This window comes from Typopeltis vanoorti, chromosome 3, assembly GCF_054136105.1.
Source record: "Typopeltis vanoorti isolate ZY-2024b chromosome 3, IOZ_Tvanoo_1.0, whole genome shotgun sequence".
In the NCBI taxonomy this organism is placed as follows: Eukaryota; Metazoa; Arthropoda; class Arachnida; order Uropygi; family Thelyphonidae; genus Typopeltis; species Typopeltis vanoorti.
This window is the reverse complement of record NC_143551.1, coordinates 48,283,747-48,305,112: the sequence shown is the minus strand read 5'-3', so window position 1 is coordinate 48,305,112 and position 21,366 is coordinate 48,283,747. Positions and strand designations below refer to the sequence as shown.

Here is a 21,366-nt window from a genome sequence, read left to right as displayed (position 1 = left end):
TAGAGTAAAAGTGTAGTTAACATAGGTGTGAGGACTAGATTTTTTTGCTTAGAAAATGGTGAATGAGTGGAATAGGTTGCTAGAGTCTGTTGTGGGTGCCATGACTAATGAGTTCAAAGCAAAGTATGACAGATACTGTACAAATGTTGGATAATGCTTAGATGATGTTCAGAGTCTCTCTTGAGAGTTTAAGGATTCTGTTGATGAGTTTAAGAGCTCCATGTAATAATAATAATATAATTATAATAATTATTATTATTATTGACCACACTACTTCTGTGCTACTGTGCATAAAGATGATTAAGAGGATTTTTAAGGAGAGAATGAAGATACCTTACAAGAGGTATCAGCATGGATAGCAAAAAAATGATATTAAAACTTTGCAAAACTGAATATGAAGGCAGTTTGAGAGAATGTAGTCTGAAGAGATTGGTAGATATGAGACATAAGTTGTTGACAGGAGAAGCATTTTACAGACACTTTTAGGAAGATTTTTGAAAGAATAGAACAAAGAGAAGGGACAGAACCATCCTGTTATGTTGTTCAAGGGAGTGAGAAATAGATTTTCTACATTAAGGTTAGGGAAATGCAATATCTGAGACAGTGAATAACTTTGATGTGTGGTATTATTAACTTTATGGAAACTAGAGCTGACCTTCGACAGTGAGTTTTTGACTCTAAAGAGGACCTGTGATAATTGTCAGTTTTATTCTAAAGGAAATTCACTGCAGTAAACCTTCCATTACAGAAAGTATTCTAAATTAATAATGTTGTGTTGATATGATTGAAACACCTTTTAAAATCTGATGTAATGTAGTTAAGATCAATAACTGATTAGAGATACAAATAAAAAGTATTCCTTTCTTTTTAAAAAAATAATGAAATGCAATAATGATATTTAGTCATATATATTTACCCTTCAGAAGTACTGCAACTCTTTACACAAGTATCTCCCAACCGATAACCTCTACAAGAAAGACATTCATTTTGACCAGTTCCCCAACATCCATCATCAGAACATTGTGAGTAACACACCAGATTAGCCTTGGCTACAAATGATAATGATTTAATGTTCAATATAACATAGAAATCAAATAATTATTTAAGTTGATAGCACACTATATGATTTATAACATATCATACTATAAAATCAAAGTGGACAATAACAAACAAGAGTCTTCCCTTTTCCAGCTTTCAGAACTAGTGCTACACCGTAGCACTGAGTCACTCTCATCTTCCTTCTCATCTTTTTATAATTATCTTTTAGAAGGATCTCACCTGATGTTGTCTCTTAGCCTCAGTAAGTAAGATTATGTCAGCATGATATATCTGTATCATGCCCTACCTCTTTTCCTTAATGTTTCTTATGTTGAATGTACCTACATCAATTAATGGAATAACCTCCCTTTTCACTATTCACTCTTATTTCTCTTGTTAAAAATTGAGGATCCACATATAACTGGCAAGATGTCTGAATTGTATCATCATCATCATAAGTAAGTAGTTTGAGCCAGCAAAGAGTACAACTCAGTCTGCTAAGTTCAGATTGTCAACATATTCTTGTTCTTTCAGCATCTTAGTAAACACCTAGTAACATGGCATATAACAACTAGATAAGGATTGGGCAATGGATCAGGAGTCTATCCAGTTCTCCACATTTCTTTATATGCTGTGCAGAGAGTTTCTTCAGTTATGTAGCTTCAACATTAAGCAATCAAAAAAAAAATAAAAATAATAATAATAACCTAATTTTCTTCTTCTTCCTCTGTGCATTTATCCTGCTTTCAATGCAGGGTCCACATGTTATATTTGATGCAACTTTTGTTAGTACAACCCCACTCCAAACAGTCTGTCACCTAGCCTGGGGGGGGGGGAGAGAAATAATAACCCAATATGTTTGCAAATATTGTCATTAGAAGTATTTATATATAGATGCCACTACCTTTGTGCATTATGCTTCACTGTTATTATCATGATGCAAAATGTTATTGCCATCTCCCTGTTTACTGTAATTATGGCTCTTTTAATATATGTATTCCAATATATATTATAGAGTTGGATGATGACTGTCCACTTTGTTGTTCAATTTTAAAATTATACTATCTTCACAAATGATTACAAACAAATATTAATCTTGTTACAGTTGCCTAAAACAGAGGTTTCATTTAAAACTTGTCTTCAAATATTAAAAACTTTGAGAAAAAAAAAAGAGGAAAGAAAGAAAAGAAGTATGATAATTTTTTTTTTGTCAAATTTTCTAAAGTAAGATTAGGTACTACATATGTGCATCAAACATGAACAGTATGAATAATAAAAACATGGAGGAAAAATAAGAAATTACAACAAAATGGCTTTTATTATCCTTCCATTTCTATTTCAAAAAACCTACAAATATTAATATACAATTCTGAACTAAGATATTTTTTTTTTTTTGTTGTTCTGTGGAAGTTAGTTAGTATCCTTATGATGATACAGCGGCCGTGAGAGTTCCTTTTATGAGAAGTTAAGGTACCATATCAATCCCCCCAAATTTTATCCAGGGTCAGGACAGGCATAGCTGATGAATCAGGGCTATGGCTGGGTCAGTATTCCTGACTGCAATCCGTGTGTGTGTTCACTGGGCCAGTTTGCCTTCTTGCAGGGTGAAAACCCCCCAGATAAACTGGTGAAAAAAAAAAAACCTGCTGTCCATGCCCAAGACCAGCTAATTTGGCTTCACATTTAAGAAAAAATGACAGTACCAAGTTTTATCAAATGATTATAATAAACACATAATTGTATTTTTAATATTCACTTTTTTTTTTTTTTTTTTTTTGATTAACAACCCTTGAGACTACTCAATATTTATTTCAAGGTGGCTCATTATTTGCCACTATGATCTATGATTATGGATTCTTCCTTAAATTCTTCTTTCATTTTAAAGTTTTTTTGCTTTGTCATCAGGTAAATTATAATATAATAGACAAGAAACTGTATTCTTGTTTTAATCCTTTATCCAAGCATAAACAAACTTTGTGTGATTACACTTTGAAACAACTTTCTACAAATATTTCTGATCAACAATGTTTTAATAAAATAGTGATACACAATTTTACTACTTATGTAATTATAAATATATGACTTCTGCATTGATTTAACTTCAGCATCTTCCTTAGTCTACTTCCTAGTGATGAGACCTCAGTAAAGGTCAAAATCAGTCTGGGTAGTAACCCTTCCCATAATGAATAGTAAGATACACATCCAAAAGAAAGTGTGTTTTGCAATATTGAATACTGAGGCAACTGATGTGAAGTCAACAAGCCTCTATATACAAGTTAGCCTAATCATGAAGCCTAATCAAGTTAGCCTAATCATGAAGTCAAAGACTCATCCCAGATGAGTCTTCGACTCCATGAGGTCTTGGGAAATAATAATAATAATAATAATAATAATACTTCATGCACAAACTCTGTTTGCTTATGCTTCAATAAAGGATTAAAACAGAAATATAATTTCTTGTTGATTATAATTTATTTAAATTTTTTTGCTGTTAGTAATGATTAGCATAAATTGTTCACTCACCAACCAGGATACCAGATAATCCATCATTCAACTCAAAATTCTGGACCTTTTCTTAACCAGCTATCCCTTGGGATACACTGTAAATGTTAGCACTCTACTGTATGACTCCAACTTTGTCCCATTTTCCTTTTCAACACCTTGCTTTCCCCCAAAAATCCCAGCTTTGTGTCTTATCAGACTACAGTAGTGCTAATTGGAATGACTAACCTCTGGGGTTTCTGATTAGTCTGATAACTGTTTTCATTCTCATGAACAAAAACAATAACCACCCAGTTCTCCAAGAAGTGTTGCAAAGCAGTCTAAGATTAGATGACCAAATCTGTGTGCAGTAGTCAAGACGTGGCCGAATCATATAAAGAGGGATAATAACTTCCTTATTTTACTTGTTAGCATGTTTTTCAACATCCAAGCAATTAATTCATTGAGCTATTTTACCAACTTTTGCAATATGCCCTCTGAACTTCAACACTGTCCACCATTATCCCCAATTCCCTAGCCTCATCGATTTCCTGCAAACCAATACCATCATTATCATACACCATATGTAACTTTTTCAACCTGAAGTGCATTACCTTACATTTTGCAACATTATTAAATTGACAATCATTATCCTTTACCACAATACCAATTTATTTAAAATAGCCTGCAGGATATCTACATCACCTTTATCTACTATTGCTCCACCCCAGTTTTCCATCATCAGCAAACATCTGAATATTGTCCTCTTAAATCTTTCCCTATGTCATTGATATACATATTGAAGAGTAGTGGCCCTAGTATCGAACCTTGAAGTACTCCACTAGTCACTCATTTTCCTAAGGAAATCTTCCCATAATTTTCATATTTTGTTTTAATTCTCTTTTTAAAAATTGATATATGAGAGTTCTTTTATTATTATTATTATTATCATTGCCCCCTCCATGGAGTCAGCAGACTCATCATGGGAGGTTCATTCAACTCACAAAATATTCCACTCCACCATATACTACTCTCTGGTGTCTGTCCATCAGCCATCCCCTTATCCATGCTACTAGCCTCATATCCATTCCCATTTGCTCCAGTTTTGTATTAGTTTTCCATGTGGTATTCTGCCAAATGCCTTGGAAAAGCTGAACAGTATCGTGGTGTAGCCATTACCTTTATCCAATTCTGCTGTCACTTAAATGTGAAATAAAATGTGAATAAGTTACTAATACAGAACCTACTTTTTACAAAGCCATACTGCCCACTATAGAGTATCACATCCCTATTCACCCACTGTTTTATTTTACCTTTCACCAACTTTTTAAATACTTTAACAACCACTCCTAAGTCTTGGAGCAACCTTTATGAAAAGGTACTATCTTACCCCTCTTTCTGCTCCCTTGGAATCCTGTTAGAGCTGAGACATAGATTGAACAACTTCATCAGAGGCAATGCCAATTCTCTTTCACATTCACATAGCACATGGGCTAATATGCCATCCAGTCCCACTGCTGTGTTCACATTCATATTTTTTAATATTCTGAACACCTCCTGTTCATCTACCTCAATGTTCAAACCAGTTTTAAGTTATGGATCTGTGAGCTGGGTTAGAAATAAAACACTTGTTCAAAGACTAGGGGATAGATGGCATCAGTGGCAGAATCATATTAAAAATGAAGATATTAGAAAGGAATTGACATTGTTAGCATTCAAGAATGTGTGAGCAAAGATAATCTAAGGTGGTATGGCTACGTAAATAAAATGGGTCAGGAAAGGTTAGTGAAACAGGTGTTAGATGCCAAGATAACAAGAAAGAGACCCAGAGGAAGAAGACCAAGGTCCAGGTGGATTGATTCAGTCAGAAGTGCCTTAGAAGCACAAAATATCAGATATGACAGTACTCACAAATAATAGACTAATCTGGAGGAAAATTGTTGACAGGAGATTAGTGCTGTCATAGTAGCCTGAACACCCTGTGAGGATACATATCAGGAAGTTGATGAGGCTCTCTAAATGTTATTAATAATTGTCTTCCCCAGTTTTGCATCATCAGCAAAGTGGATATTTCTCTCAAATCATCTCCTATATCATTAATATATAAATTAAATAAGCAACAGCCCAATACAAAACCATGCTGCAAACTGTTGGTCATCTTCCTTTTCTGGGTTTCCATTCCACCATATACCATAGATTATAAATACACATTTATCAAGTCTAATCAAAATTACACCTTAAGTGTAAGCTTTGTATAGCTGGATATAATGTACTATTTGCATCACCCAGATTTAGTGTTTCAGACAGTGTTTCCCCATGACATTTTATAATTTTTTTTTTTCCAAGATCAACAACAACATTTATTACAGACATCCTCAATATACTCCAATGATTCATCAACTAGTTATAAAGTAAATATATGATCTTGGCAATCCCCATTTGGTCTAAATTCAGTTTGTTCTCCATTTTTTCCCTTCAGAAAATTTTCTTAGTCTTTTCTCAAGTGTCTATACAAATCTTTCCTGGAATGCTAAGGAAATCCTCCCATAATTTTCATATTCTGTTTTAATTCTCTTTTTATAAATTGATATATGAGAGTTCTTTTATTATTATTATTATTATCATTGCACCCTCCATAGAGTCAGCAGACTCATCATGGGAGGTTCATTCAACTCACAAAATATTTATCATACCAAATCTTATAATCCTTAACACTCCTTGCATTAACAACATATTCTGGTAACGTGTTCCATTCATTGACAATTCTCCATGTAAAAAATCTAGTCCTCAAACCCCTCTTCACCACAGTCTTACATAACTTCCAGGGTTGGTCTCTGGTTCTTTCCCTCTCGCCTTCTACTCTTTTTATAACCCCCCCTTTGGATTTTTTATTTTTATTTTCAGTGGCTTTAGCAGGCACTTAAGCACCCACAGCCTTCCAAGTATGCTTGGATTTCCTAACCATAATATGAGGATAAGGTGATTATCCCTATGCCTCTAAGTATTCTTGTCTGTAAATTGCATGTGTTCTACTAGCCGTTTGACTGTTCTGAGAGACGAAAAACTCAAGTTTCCAGGAGAACCCCCCCCCCACCTCTGTATGAGACCAGCTAACTCACCTTTAGTTGAAAGAGACCTGATAAAGGTTCCTCACGTCACTGACGGGAATCGAACATGGGTCTTTCTGACGAAAGGGTTTTATCTATACTGACTGAGCTATGGATGCTCCCCCTCTGGATTAATCCAATAAAATTCTTTCACAAACTTAAAGCCTCTATCATATCACCTATTTTCCTCCTGACTATCAACCTCTGCAATTCACATCTCTTCAGCCTCTCTCCATAACAAGCATTCCAAAGTCCTGATTTAAAAAAAAAAAAAATACAACAGAGAATGTATATAATAAACAAAATATAACATTCAACTAAAACAAAGGACTTACCACATTGTAATTTTTTTGCATTATTTTGTAGAAGAATATTGTGTGTATCTGAACGCATCACCTTTCTCCAGTTAATATCATCAGCAAAGCATAAGTCATCATTCTCCAGAATTGCTACACTTCCTGAACTGACTTTTTTCAAAGAACGCATGTTTAAGGATTCTAGTGATGTCTTTACAATGTATAGTGCAGCAAAATATCTACAAAATAAATAAATTAATTAATTATCTACCAAAGAGAGTATTAATCAAGTGAAGAAAAATTTCCTTTCTATCAATACAAAATTAGTCTATAACAAAACAAAACCCAGATAAAGCAAGAGCTCTTAGAGAGCCATGTTAAAATAATCATAATAGTGAACAGTAACTGTTCATAACTGTTAAGTTATGAACACTTACTATATATGTCAGCACATAAGATGATATTTGAAGTTAAAAAAAAAAATGCTGAAATCAGGATTATCTTACACTCTTGGTATAAAATCTAACCATTTGAATTGACCATTTGAAAAATTGATGAAAATCTGACCATTCGAAAACATCAAGTGATCTCTAACTGCTGCAGTAATGTACTGTGTTGTAGTGTTCTCCTAGATACATGTACTGTGTTCTAATAAGCTTTTGGTAGGTTAACATAATGATATATTAGTACAGTGGTTCCCAACCTTTTTCCACTTGTGTACCCCTTTTAAACCCATTTCTATAAATTATATCCCTTGTTTTTAAAATAGCTGTTTTTAAATACTGACACTTTTGTTCAGTGCCTCAAAAGATGCAAGATACAGTCTTAAATCCGTTTTTCCACCATTACTGATTATTTTTCGTGTATAGCATGCCCACAGATTTGAGACCTTCGACACTTCTGCACATGTCATAAAAAGGAGAATCCATTATGATAATAGGGTAATCAATCTTCTGGGATGAGTTTGTTTATTATTACAGGTTGGAAAATTTAGCTTTTCTTTTACGAACATTGTAGTTTTAAACTAGTACAGCAACAGGCAAGAAAGCACGTGATTTCGCATGTTGGCAATCAATTCATACATCCTTCATTTCTTTCTCCCCTTCAGCATGAATCGACTATTCTTGGCAGAAAGCCAAGCGGAGCTCTACAAAGTGTGGGAGTGCTATACCCTTGAATGGCCCAGCATGTACCCGCGGGGTACGTGTACCACAGGCTGGGAACTGATGTATTAGTATATTAATATATTTTGTATATAAATATTTGTAATTTAATAAATATATTCAGTAGGACAAGTATATAGAGTTTCTATTAAATCCTAATGAAACCATACTGGTGATCACATGAATTACAGTATAAAAAATTGAAGAGTGGTATAAATATAACATGCAATTTTACTGATCATCATGTACATGAAGACATTGTTCATAAATTACATCATAGAAAATACCTGAGGTGATTGCCATGTCTACATTATATAACGCAAAAGTAAAGTATAAGAAGTCATCAGCAGTAAGTTATAAAATTTGTGGTCACCTTATATGCAAGCATATATGGTATCTGCTATTCTGAATGGAATAAGTGGAACCTGGAATTCCTGCATGGAATTCCAGGTTACACTGTGGTAGTTCCAGTGTAGATCTCACTGTCTTTCATATTTCTCTTACAATTTATTTGCTGTCACTGAATTCATAATCCTCTCTGGCAATTCACTCTCATTCCATTACTGTTACTAACCATAATTTTATTCAACTTTATTTTATTCTCTGTATGCAAAATAATAATCAGAAGAGGATAGAAAAGGGAGAAGAGAGAAGAAAGAAAACTTTCCATTCACCCTACTAACAGGCTGTGAGCTCAAAGACTGCTATGAGTATAGATATTTGTGAATTCTTTAGGTGAGAGATGAATCTGATCACTCAGTAAGACAATTGCCCTGCTTAATGGAGACTTGTAGCAGCTTGAAATAAGTTCCATGTTTGGTCTCTAGAGCAGGGTTTCTACATCATATAAAATAAATACTTAACTCATCCATGGTATACTAATACACTATAGGTTTATAACCTTTCATAAGTGAGAGTCATATGCCTTTCTCCCCTAAGACTTATAGATAAGAGTGACAATGGAGACACTGTTGACTCATACACACAACATACATCAAAGAAAAGGTGCAGTTACAAAAATTCAACATGTATTTCATTAAGTGATAGTTTTCCAATTTTTTAAATGGTAATCCTACACATTTTTGGAGGTAAATCGTAAAAATATTAGTACCACAGGAAGTCAAGAAAACCTGCTCTAGATAGCAAATATGGTACTCTTTTCAAACCACTTCATACTTCTAATAATAGAGTGGTGATGATCTCACAATGATCTAATGAAATTCATCTGTTACCACATGCATTTCAACACTGAAGAACTCATTTGTTATATATTTTTAGATTAAATTACTGTAATCATCTTTTTTACAGAACCATCACATGATATCTAGTCTTATTATTATTATGAACCTCCATGGATTTGCAAGATTTAATATGGGAGGTCTACCTCAGACAACACCAATTCTATCAATACCAAACTGCCCTGTCACATAATGCATTCCATCTACCCCTCTCCATGCAAAAAAAAAAAAACACTTTTCAATCTCTTACTCAAGTAGATTAACAGATTAAAACAGAGTATAGGTGCTTAGAATTTTACAGAACCTTGATATGAATACAGTTTTGGGAACAGATAGAATATCAGCTTGCATATTACAAGAATATGCAGTGCTTTTGACTAGATTGTTTTAAGTCTTGGCTCTGGCAGGTCCTAAGGGAGTAGAAAGAGGACTGAATAAAGAAGGCTCCAAGATGGAAGAAGCAAATTAGAGACCAATCAGAATCTCAGGAGTGGAGGTGAAGATATTGGAGAAACTGATCAAGGGCAAGATTCAAGAATATATGGATTCAGGGATACAGTAATATACTCACCTTCTATAACAACATGAGTAAATTACAGTTGGATAAGGAAATAGCTCTGCCATGATATCCCTGGACTTTGCAAAAATATCTGACAAAATGCTACAAATAACTCTATTATGAAAATTTGAGCACACAGAGATGAATGCAGGATGTAGGAACAGAATCTAAGAGAAGGTAGGAGTATTGCAGGGCTCTATTTGGACTGCTGTTACTGATATTTCATTCATGTGTTAATATGGGAAATGATTTGATAGAAATATATGGGTACAGCAATAGTTAATAAAGATGATTTGAAGATCCTGTAGAATTATCTAAATAAACTGGTATTTTTTTGGGAAAGAATAATAGTTACCAGTTTAATAAAAAGTGTAGGATGAGATGTTTTTATTTTTTATTTTTTTAATATTGATCCCAGACACAAGAGGCTGAAGGACCGATAAGCACATCAGTTCCATGTATGTGTGGGGGGCAGGTAAGGATTAAGATAAAAGTTTATTGACATTTATCTGAAAGAGTTGCAGATCATTTGGAAATGCTTCATGAGGAAGGTTCTAGAGGACAGACATAGAGAGAATAAAAGAGGAAAAGAAGCAAGTTCAGCATGTTTGCAGTTGTACTGAAAAGGATACTGGGCAACTGCTACTCTTGATTTAACAGGTCCTATAGAAAGTATGGGAATGATGACTGCCAGTTCAGTTGAGCAGTGACTATTGTAGTTCCTGTGGAACAGAGCATTCATGAAACATTGCATCCATGAGACAGGTGTCAAAGTGAGTATGTAAGAGAGGGTTCATCTATGAGCTGAATTGTTCTCTTCTGGAAAGTGTCAAGAATTTTTAGAAAAGTTTCAGGTGCATCACCCCAGATACGAGCAGCATTCTAAGGATAGTAGCTGGGTGGGTGTAAAATAGCATATTGAGCGGAAAAGAATGCTTAATTTTTTTTCCAATGCTAAGAAAGTTATTAGTGAGATGAGTTTATGCCAAGAGAAGATAGCAAGAAATTATATACTTGGTTTTAACCCTTTTCCCAAGGAAGAAAAACAATGTTTTGTGTGTGTAATATATTCACGTTTGAGCTACTTGTATATAGAGTCTAATGACTTCGTATCACTTGCCTTAGTATATATCTCATAATGCAAGGCACACCACCTTTTGGACTGCATAATGGGAAAGGCCACTATCCAGACCAGTTTTAACCTTTATTGAGGTCTCATCAGTGGGAGCCAGACCTGGGAGAGATACCAATGTTGAAGTAATGCAGAAGTCATATATATCTCATATACAAGTAGCCAAAAGGTGCTCAACCTTATTAATAAATATTTCTGGATGAGAGAAAGATGTAAAAGTTTTTTACCTTGGGTTTATTATACATTAAGGATACCAAGATATTACATAATTGGTTTTAATCCTTTTCTCAAGGAAGCAAAACAATTTTTTGTGCATGAAATATATTCATGTCTGAGGCAAGTGATATGAAGTCATTAGCCTCTATATACAAGTAGCTCAGATGTGAATATATTTCATGTGAAAAACATTGTTTTACTTCCTTAAGAAAATTACTAAAACCAAGTATATAATTTCTTGGTATCTTTAACGTATACTAAACCCATTTTTACTTCAACCTTGGTATCTCTCCTGAGTCTGGCTCCCACCGATGCACCTTTGAACAGAAGGGATCCCTTTCCCTGAGATATGAGCAGCTCTGCTTGGAGATAGGTTTTTGCCTTTCTCAGTGGCCACCACTGAGATTATGGTCCTGCTCGGTGGTGGGGGTGTGCCTGCCATTGAGCAGAGCTACTGCTGAGGGTTCCTCTCCATGGTAGGGTGGGCCTGTCACTGTGTGGAACCATTAATGAGTAAAATGATCTTTTGGGTCAATCATGCTTTCTGAGTTTAGAGTGATCTGGGGAATCGCCTGGGTTTTTGAAGACTTTCCTTCACTTATATAGTGAAATCGGTCTGGGTAGTGGCTCTTCCCATTATGCATGGCATTATGCACGACATTATGCACATCCGAAAGGGGGTGTACTTTGCATTAGGATACATACTAAAGCAAGTGATATGAAGTCATTAGCATCTATATACAAGTATCTCAGACTCAGGTGAATATATTTCACGCACAAACATTGTTTTGCTCCCTTGGGGAAAGGATTAAAACCAAGTATATAATTTCTTGGTATCTTTAATGTATAATAAACTCAAGAAAAAAAACTTTCTATATATGACAGGAGAAACTGGAGGTAAATGTTAGTACAAGCAGAGAGAGAAAGAGAGAGAGAGAGATCTGATCCATTCTGGTGATTTGTGTATTATTAAGAGTAAGGCAAGTGAGATAAGGTCCCTTTTGTGAGAGAAATGGTAAGCCTGACTTCTTATATTTGAAGGCAATCAGACCATCCTCCCCCATTGAAGGATAGTATGCAAATTAGTTTGCATACTATCCTTGTTTGGGCATGGCATAGTCTGTTAAATGAGCAGGATGAATGGAGAGTACTATCATCCACATAGCTGTGAATAGAATTAGTGGTGATTAAGGGTAGGTCATTTATGTATGGGAAAAAGAAGTAGGTGATGAGATAGAACCTTGAGGAACTCTTGCATTGGTGAAGAATCTCAAAGAGAGATTCTTCACCAATGGGGAGGGGCATCCACTAATAATGTACAGTGAACAACCAGAGAGAAAGCATGTTCCTCAATCTATATAGAGAGTTGGTAGGCCAAAAGATGATAAATTGTTTAGCAGGCCTTGACACAAGACACAATTAAAAGCTATGGAAATATCAAGAATAACAGCATGTTTTTCCAAATCTTTCCATAGCATATGTCCAGTGGTGGTTAATTATTAATTGGTAAGCCTCTAAATAGTGGAGGAGTTGACTATAGATGACTTTCTCTGTTATTTTAGAGAGTACCGAGGTAATGAAGATTGGGCCACATATTTCCATTTTTTGAAATAGGCTGGATATATGGTTGCTTCCCCACATTGAGATAAGTACCAGATTAAGTATAAAAGATTGTAGAGATTACACAGGACAGAAATTAGCTCTGGAGCACAATGTTTGAGTACAATTGGAGAGATGTCAGGACAAGAAGACTTTTTTAGTGTCTGAGTTGTTTAGTAATTTTCTGATGAAAATGTTCTGCCAAAAAACTCTTTAGGCACACCATCAGGATGAGAGAGAGAGAGAGAGAAGCGAAAGTGCAAGTAATCAGAAGTAGAATGTAATGGCCTTAGTAAGAGATCAAAAGGTGTAGCTTCCATTTGGACAGGCAAGTTTTCTGCTGTCGTTAGTCTTATGAAATCAGATTTAGTCCGCGGATGACTGTTTTGCATTTCCTGTTTGTTTTAGCATAGGTTGAGTATGGAGCTGGAATTCTTGATGCAATTTACCTGCAGTAAGTTGGATTTTTTTTCTTGAACTGCTTTGTTACACTTTCTGTTGAAACTGGGGCTTCAAAAGTAGATGAAGATTTGGGCTAGAATGGTGAAAGAAGGCCTTCATGATAGTGAGTATAATTTCTATGACTTGCTCAGAAGAGGTGTTTGGGTTGGAGGAGCAGAAGCAATAGGGAGGAAAAGATTACAAACTATACTATACTATACTGATGGAACTAGATTGCAGAAAATTGACACAGCTAAGGATAATGGTAAAGGGAGTTGAGGTTCAGAAGGCATATTGCAAAAGTGGGCAAAATAGCTCAAAAGATTACACGGATGCTGAAACATCCGGAATAGTACAGTCAGGGAGTTATTATTCCTCTTTATAAGACTTTTATTTAGCTTCACCTGGATAGATCTGGTCACCTGGGTCTTTCGGAGATGAAGTGGCAGAGAGGATTCATAGGCAAGTGAACTATGATTATGACATGTCTATGGAATGCTTCCTATGAGGATAAATGGAAAAGGGCTTAACCTGAATAACACGTAAACATATGGTTACCAAGAGCACTATGGACTAGATTTTTCACTTGAAGAATACTGAATGAGTGATCAAAATATTTTGTCAATGAATGAGTTCAAGGAGAAGTATGATGGGTATAGTATCAATAATATTATTTTTTAAATAACACTTTTATCAATTTATTAACAACATAATCATCATTCAGGGAAAAAGAACAGGCTACTCTGTTTAAAATGTGAACCCAAAAACGAGTTATACAGTATGTATATACTTTCAAGTGTCTTGGCTGCAGCTGATCGAGTAGGAGGAAACACTAATGAAGGTCCAGATAAACAGGTAGTTATGTCATTTAAAAAAAAAGCCATAAACAATTAATGGCTATTAGTTTCCAAAACTTAGGCATACAATCTGTTTGATTACGATTAGGACAGTAGTGTAGGATTTCAAGCAGTTCAAGAAATAGATGATCAAACTTAAACCTATTGTAGTGCAAAGTATTTGTTTAATGCCAGTGAACTCTGTGTCTAGTATTAATGTTATGAGAAACAAGGCCTGAACCTTCTGATGTTGCACTACAATAAGTTTAAATTTAATCATCTATTTTTTGAATCATGTGAAACCATATGCCACCACCCTAATCGTAATCGAATAGATTGTATGCTTAAGTTTTGGAAAGTAATTGTCATTAATTGATCATAATATTTTTTTTAAAAAATTACATAACTATACTTGTTTCCCCTGGAACTTTTAGACTTGATAAGCTGTGACCGAGACGTGAAATTATACACATGCTGTATGTAGTTTTTGTGTTTATATTTTAAATGGCATTGCCAATTCTTCTACTTTTGTTCATATTTTAAATGTCATAGCCAATTATTCTCCCTGAATAATATTCATTTTAACTTTGATCAAAATATATAAGAGTATTTCATAAATTCTAGTTTCCTTTACATGCATTAAATCATTATTTAAAGAATAATATTATCTCTACCACACATTTCTATTAAATGACTGGTAGTATCAATAATGGTAGTGTGGACCTCCTATGATTAGTTTTCTAACTCCATGGGGGGGGGATTCCTTATAATCATCATAATAATAAACTTTAAACTATCTGACTTTTAAAATAGCTACTATTTATTTAAGCATAGTAAATTCTGACAGCCTTAAAAAAAAAAAAAAAAGCATGATACATCTTCATTATGATTTAACATAATCAGGACAGGACAGGACTTCCAGGAATCCAAAAGACACATCACAGGAAGTCTGTGTAGGTCCCACAAAGTCAATCACAGCACAACTAAAAATTATTCACTGTATATAATGCAATAATTTTAGAAATGACTTGCTAATTTTATCTTTGAACATCAAGTAAGGTAACTTTTGAACAAATATTAAAAACTAGAAAAAAAAAAGCATAAATTATATTAATACTCTGTTATTTTAATTATCACATTTAGAACATCTGCATTAAAAGACCTCATTAGAAATGCATTTGTCTGTACACCTGTTACTCTCTCTCTCTCTGGCAATGTACATCACTACTACTATCCATGCAAGAAATCAATTTTTCACTCTCCATGCCTTTTGATGACTAATAATATGATTAACAAAAAAATTAATGGAATAAAGAATAATTACTCGGTGAGTTGCCGTCCACCAATAATCTCAAGATTCCTAAAATATAATAAATTTTTGAAATTTGGATGCGAAGCCTGAATGCTAATAAAACCTGTTACTTCCTTTAATGTACTGAATACTTCTAATGAATCAGGATGCATTCTGGGATATCTTGGTCCAAAAGTGAAGCTAAAAAAATGAAGAAAACACATTAGTTAATAACACAAAATTTCATTAAATGTGTCATGCTTGTACACATGCAAACGTGCAATTTTTTTCAGCATAAATAAGCAAGTAGAGAGAATACAATAAGTAGAGAAAATACAATAATTAAATATCCTAAAATTAGGAACAGACTTATGCTTATTAAATTTCCATTTTTTGTTTCCATACAAAACGAATGTCATATAAAAATGGAATTTGTGCAAAACTTGAAATCTTTCTGGGCCTTTGTATTTTTCCTTCAGCCTTATGGCTGGTGGGGCAGCAATATGCTACTATACCAGGGAGATGATTATGAAGCAAGGTTTTCGGTTACCTTCCTTACCGTAGTATATTTATGACTGTAGCTGTGTGTGTTCACGTGACTAGTTTGCCTGTTTTGAGGGATGAAAAACCAGAGTTATCGGGAGAAAAACCCGCCATCTCCATATGAGACTGGTTAACTCATTTTTAGTCAAAAGAGACCAAATAAAGGTTCCTCACATTATGGATGAGAATCGAACCCAGGTCTTTCTGACCAAAGGGCTTCATCTATACTGACTGAGTAAAGGAGGCTCCTTTCTGGACCTTAGAAAAATCAAATTTCTTTCATTCTGATAATTTGTATAACTATGAATATAACTCTGTAACAGGCATGTAACAGGTTACATGCCTGTTACAGAGTACAAATAATCTGCAATTTCCATTATTGATGATCCACAGGATAACATAAATAGCATTACAGAATGTAAAATTGCACTAATGTTAAGGGAAAAATGGATAAATCAAGAAATAAGTCATGTGACTAGTACAAGAATAATGGAAATAAATAATCTTGTTGTCCATCCTATGCATGAATTAGTTGTGATCTATTTTTTTTACCTGATGATCGGACTATTAGTGGCATGTGTATTACATTTACAGATGATGTTCTTGGGATTTCTTGTTTTGCAGAGGGAGAAAAACTGCCATCTTAGATTAAACTTACTCCTATCTAAAATATGTCTAAGAAAGTTTATATTTGTATCTCTGTTATTTTATTTATTTTATCATTCCAGTCCATTTGCTCTTCCCACCTTTTTAACTCCATTCCATCCCACGTTATCAATTCACCAACTTTTCTTTCATTGCACTTTTCCTGTTTCCATCATAACTTAACTTCACATTATGATGGGAGTCCATAATAACTTTGCTTCATGTTATGATGAAAGTGAAAGTGGATGAACTGTAGATGGACAATAGGGATATTCAATTATCAACAAGTGCAAAGCTGAGGGAGAATTATTAGGAATAGTGCTGATACAGTGACTCTTCAGGATGATTTAAATTGAATGGAAGGTGGTGAAGGTGCCAGTTTAATGTGGCTAAGTTTTAAATTTTGGGATTCGAAATGAAGGCTGTGTATTCTATTTGTGGTGCTTTAATGGAGGAGGTGAGTAATCATTGAGTGTTAATTAACAGAAAGTTGAAATTTTGGAAAGACATTACAAAAAGCAGAAATGGTGAAGGCAACCACATGACAGAAATAAGGGGTTTTAATTGTAAACCTATAGAACAATTACATTAGGGATATGGGTAAGCTGAGGTGAATAATATGGAACACTCCTGATGAGATCAAACATGATACTTTTTTCTGGTGACTTCATCTTGCCAACAAGCAGAGTGGTGTTTCTACATCAGATCAAGAAAACTATCTTGGTCTAAATGTCTAAATTACTTAAATTGCCTAAATTTATTCATAAACATCAACAGGTACATGACAACTGGGTGATGGTCAACTGAACGATAGCCAGGTGGGTGACGGTTAACTGGGCAACTGTCATGTGGGCAACAGAAACATACAAATTTTTGCATGCTTAGCAGACATACGAATTTGGCAGATTTTTTTTTGTAAATATTGGTAAAATATATATAAATATAAATATGGTTAAGACTTATGAGGTATGAGTTATAAACTATGAGTTATGAGTTATTTCCACATGATTGAAAAAAATAAATAAATAAAAATAATCCAGACCTAACGACCTACTGACATAAGCTTACCTGTGTGAATTTACCTCCAATATTCTAATTTTTGATAAATTAAAAAATTTTATTTTTTTGAAGAATCATATCATATATCAAAATTTGTAGGCTACTCATTTAAGAAAAGAGATAGTTAAAAAGAGTAGTCCGAAAATTATTTAAAAATGAAAAGATATAATTGCACAATATTAAAATAAAGAAAAAATACAGTTTTTTAATTCATTTATTAATATTATTTTGTAATTAACAAACATATTTACACATGTTACATATATACATTAAAACAAAAAAGTATATGAAATTCAAAACAAAATTTTTATTGTAAATTTATTAATTCATATTATAGCTATATGCAACACCACGTAAATATTCTATTATATTTTCTCTATCGTAATTTATAACTGTTTTCAAAATTCTGTGGTCAGCTTCATCGTAATGTCTACGTTTGTGCTGATGTTGATAATCTTCTACTGCCTTTCATAATCAACATCATATGTTTTTTAATTTTTTGTAGTCCATTTATAAAAACCATAAATTTGGATGACTTGTGCTGCTGCCAAAGCTCAATTGCATTGATGACAGATTTCTGCAAAATTATTTGTCCTATTGCTTCCATTTATTGTTCTTTGGTACACAGACCAAACGTTTGAGGGAAAAATCTGTGGAGCCCTGGTTCTATTATTCCTTAGATGATCTGTGTTCATAAACCATTCTAAAATTGGTTTAAATTCATTGGATAAATGATTCTCAATTTCAGAAATAGCGTAAATAATATCTTGTTCTGGAATGAAAGCAAGTGAAGTGATCATTTTTGAATTTAAAGCGAATTGCGCATCAGAATTGTATCTGGTTAAAAGACTTTATGAAGCTAAAAGCTTATGAAGATTTTTTATGAGATGAAAAAAAAGCAACAATTTATGTTAGCTTGCGGAAATACTATACGTAAAGCTTGATGAATGGCAATTTCATAATCAACATTTATATTTTCGGGATCTTGTAATGGCCACATTTCATGTATCGTATAAAATAATTTTGTGTATGTTTCAAGAGTCTTATTAGGTAGCAAACAATACAAAACAGGGAAAACAGGACCTCCATCCTTTCTAGACAAAATAACAAAAATTTGAGCAAAAAGAGGGGAGAAAGTAAAAATATGTCATTCACAAATAATTCATTCATGCTCTGGCTCCACATTTCATGACTTTCATGAGCAAAAATTAATATTCTCATTATGATATAAACGAAAATAATTATTAACTAGCTGACTCATTTTATGCATGGGAAATTTCAATATAGTGTCTATACAATTTTGTAATTCTACACAATAAAAATAAACTTAATTATAAGCGAGATTTTTCAAATTTTATGTTTAAATCATTCTTTTAACTCGTTTCTCGAAAAATTATTATTTAAATTTACCGGGTAGTAGATCAATAGAATAGCATTGCATATTTGATCTATTATTTTGTCACCCAAATGTCTAGCGCCAACTTGGCCATCGCCCACTTGACCGTCACCCAGTTGACAGTGTCCCACATCATCATTGGCTTAATATCCCTTTGAGAGTGCTAGTCTTCCTGAGAAGCCTCTACCACTCTTCTCTATTTTTTGCCTTAGTTAGCAGGTCTTTGTCCATTAATCAGTCCGGCTTTTACTTCTTTGGATTTCTTAACAAGTTTTTTTTTTTATTTTCTGGGATGGAGTTGTCAGCACCAAGCCCATTCCTCCAATCTGGAGGACCAGGCCTCCATATTTATGACCCCTGGAGGGTGGCCTGCAGGGTTGTCTGGCTATACCCCAGACACTGAGTGTTCATTTGATTGCCTTTTACGATGCATATGAACTCATGGTGGGACTATTCTAATTCCCAGTCACCACATGGGAGTTATTCACAAACAGTGAATGAATTTACTCAATCTACAGTGAGATTTATGCTTACAGACTTATACTAAGTTTGGTGGCACAGACTAGCAACCAGGTACAATTAATAGATATTTGAGAAGTGTAATAAAATAATATCTGATAAATGATAATTAGTTCTTAAAGTTTAAATTTTTATTATAAAAATTATTTTTACAAGGGGTTTACAAAAAGTAAGATAACACATTTTTTGCTTAATAATGGTGAAAGGGAATGAGATAAAGCACAGTGGTCAGATAGACCCATTAATAATGTTCATAAAGACAGCCATTGCATTGTGGTGCTATTATTGCTTCACAGTTAATACCAGTTGCAAGATGACAGCTACCATGCAAGTGTGGTCCAAAGGGGCTTCAAAAGACATTCACTCTGAACTTGTTGCTGTATATGGCAAAAAGGTGATGTCAAAGAAACAGGTGTGTTTTTGGTCCAATAAATTTAAAGCAAGCCATGGTGACATTGAAGATCAACATCAAGCAAGCAGGACTTCATCGAACAAGATAGAAGACAGCATTTTACTCATTAAGGGCATTGTTCTTGAAGATTGGTGAGTGAAACTGCATGAAATTGCACAATAGCTGAACTTGAGTAAGTCCACTGTCTATGAAATTGTTCCTAATGTCATTGGCTTTCAAAAGGTGTGCTCTTGTTGGGTGCCCTAACAATTGTTAGAGGAGCACAAGGCAACATGTATGGGGATGTGTCTGGAGAAACTGTTGAGATAAGCTGACAAAAGTGAAGATTTTCTAGAATAATCACAAGAGATGAAATGTAGGTTCATCACTTTACCTCAGAGATCAAACAAGACTCCATGTACCTGAAAACATCCACAATCACCTGTGCACAAAAATTTCAGAACTGTTCCCACTGTCTGAAAAGTCATGGTCACAGTGTTCTGGGATCACTGAGGCATTCTGTTCATGAAAACTTTGCTGAAAGTAGGAACAATCAATGCAGAGATTTACTCTGCAATGTTGGACAAACTGAAAGCCAACATTCAATTCAAACGATCAGGACTCCTAACAAGCAGCATGATTTTGGTGCACAACAATGCTACTCCACACTGCATACTCCACACTCATGAGTAGTTGTGCTATAATCATTGGGAAATTCTGCTACATCCTCTCCCCTCCCCCTTATAGCCCAGGCTTAGCACCTTCAGATTTCCATTTGTTTGCCCCCCCCCCATCAAGAAACACCTTTCTGGGAGGTATGGATGAGGATGTTCATTAGGCAATGTAATGTTGGTTACTGGCTGTGGGCACAGACATCTTCAGTACTGTTATTGATAAACTGATCTATCATTGAGACAAGTGCATCAATAAATCTGGACTCTTTTGTGGAGTAGTAGTCCATGTTCACTTATTTCTTGGTGTATAATTCAACTTCCTATTATTAAACATCCTCAAGAAAAAAAGTTACCTTACTTTTCGGAAACCCCACTCATATTATTATAATTGAATAATAATTATTAATAACTTGCTAAATGAAGTAAGGAAACAAACTACTAGCTAGCAAAGCACTTCAACAACTTTCTATAATGCTATGCATTATAGAAAGGACCCTTCAGGACCCTGGACCATTCAGGACCCTTCCCAGTCCTGAAGTATTTTCAGGACTGGGGCAACTCATATATAGAATCGAATGACTTCACATCACTTGCCTTAGTATCCCATAATGAGTTGCCCGAGTCCTGAAAATACTTTAAGCGCAAACTTTGTTTGCTTACTCTTGGACAAAGGATTAAACCAAGTATATAATTTCTTGGTATCTTCAATTTACAGTATAATCAAGTAGAAAAACTTCCAACA

The 21,366-nt window shown here is 34.3% G+C and overlaps 1 protein-coding gene across 3 annotated transcripts in view; it reads right to left on the bottom strand.

The window, feature by feature from the left end:
- LOC150108109 (epidermal growth factor receptor-like) overlaps positions 1-21,366 on the bottom strand; it is a 495,579-nt gene that overhangs the window by 186,364 nt on the left and 287,849 nt on the right. For all 3 annotated transcript variants that reach the window (XM_090415594.1, XM_090415593.1, XM_090415595.1), the window contains 3 exons: positions 15,431-15,598; positions 6,962-7,161; positions 917-1,049 (listed from right to left, as the gene is read on the bottom strand). In XM_090415594.1, the coding sequence (XP_090271720.1) occupies positions 917-1,049; positions 6,962-7,161; positions 15,431-15,598 (501 nt within the window). The remainder of the gene's footprint in view (positions 1-916; positions 1,050-6,961; positions 7,162-15,430; positions 15,599-21,366) is intronic.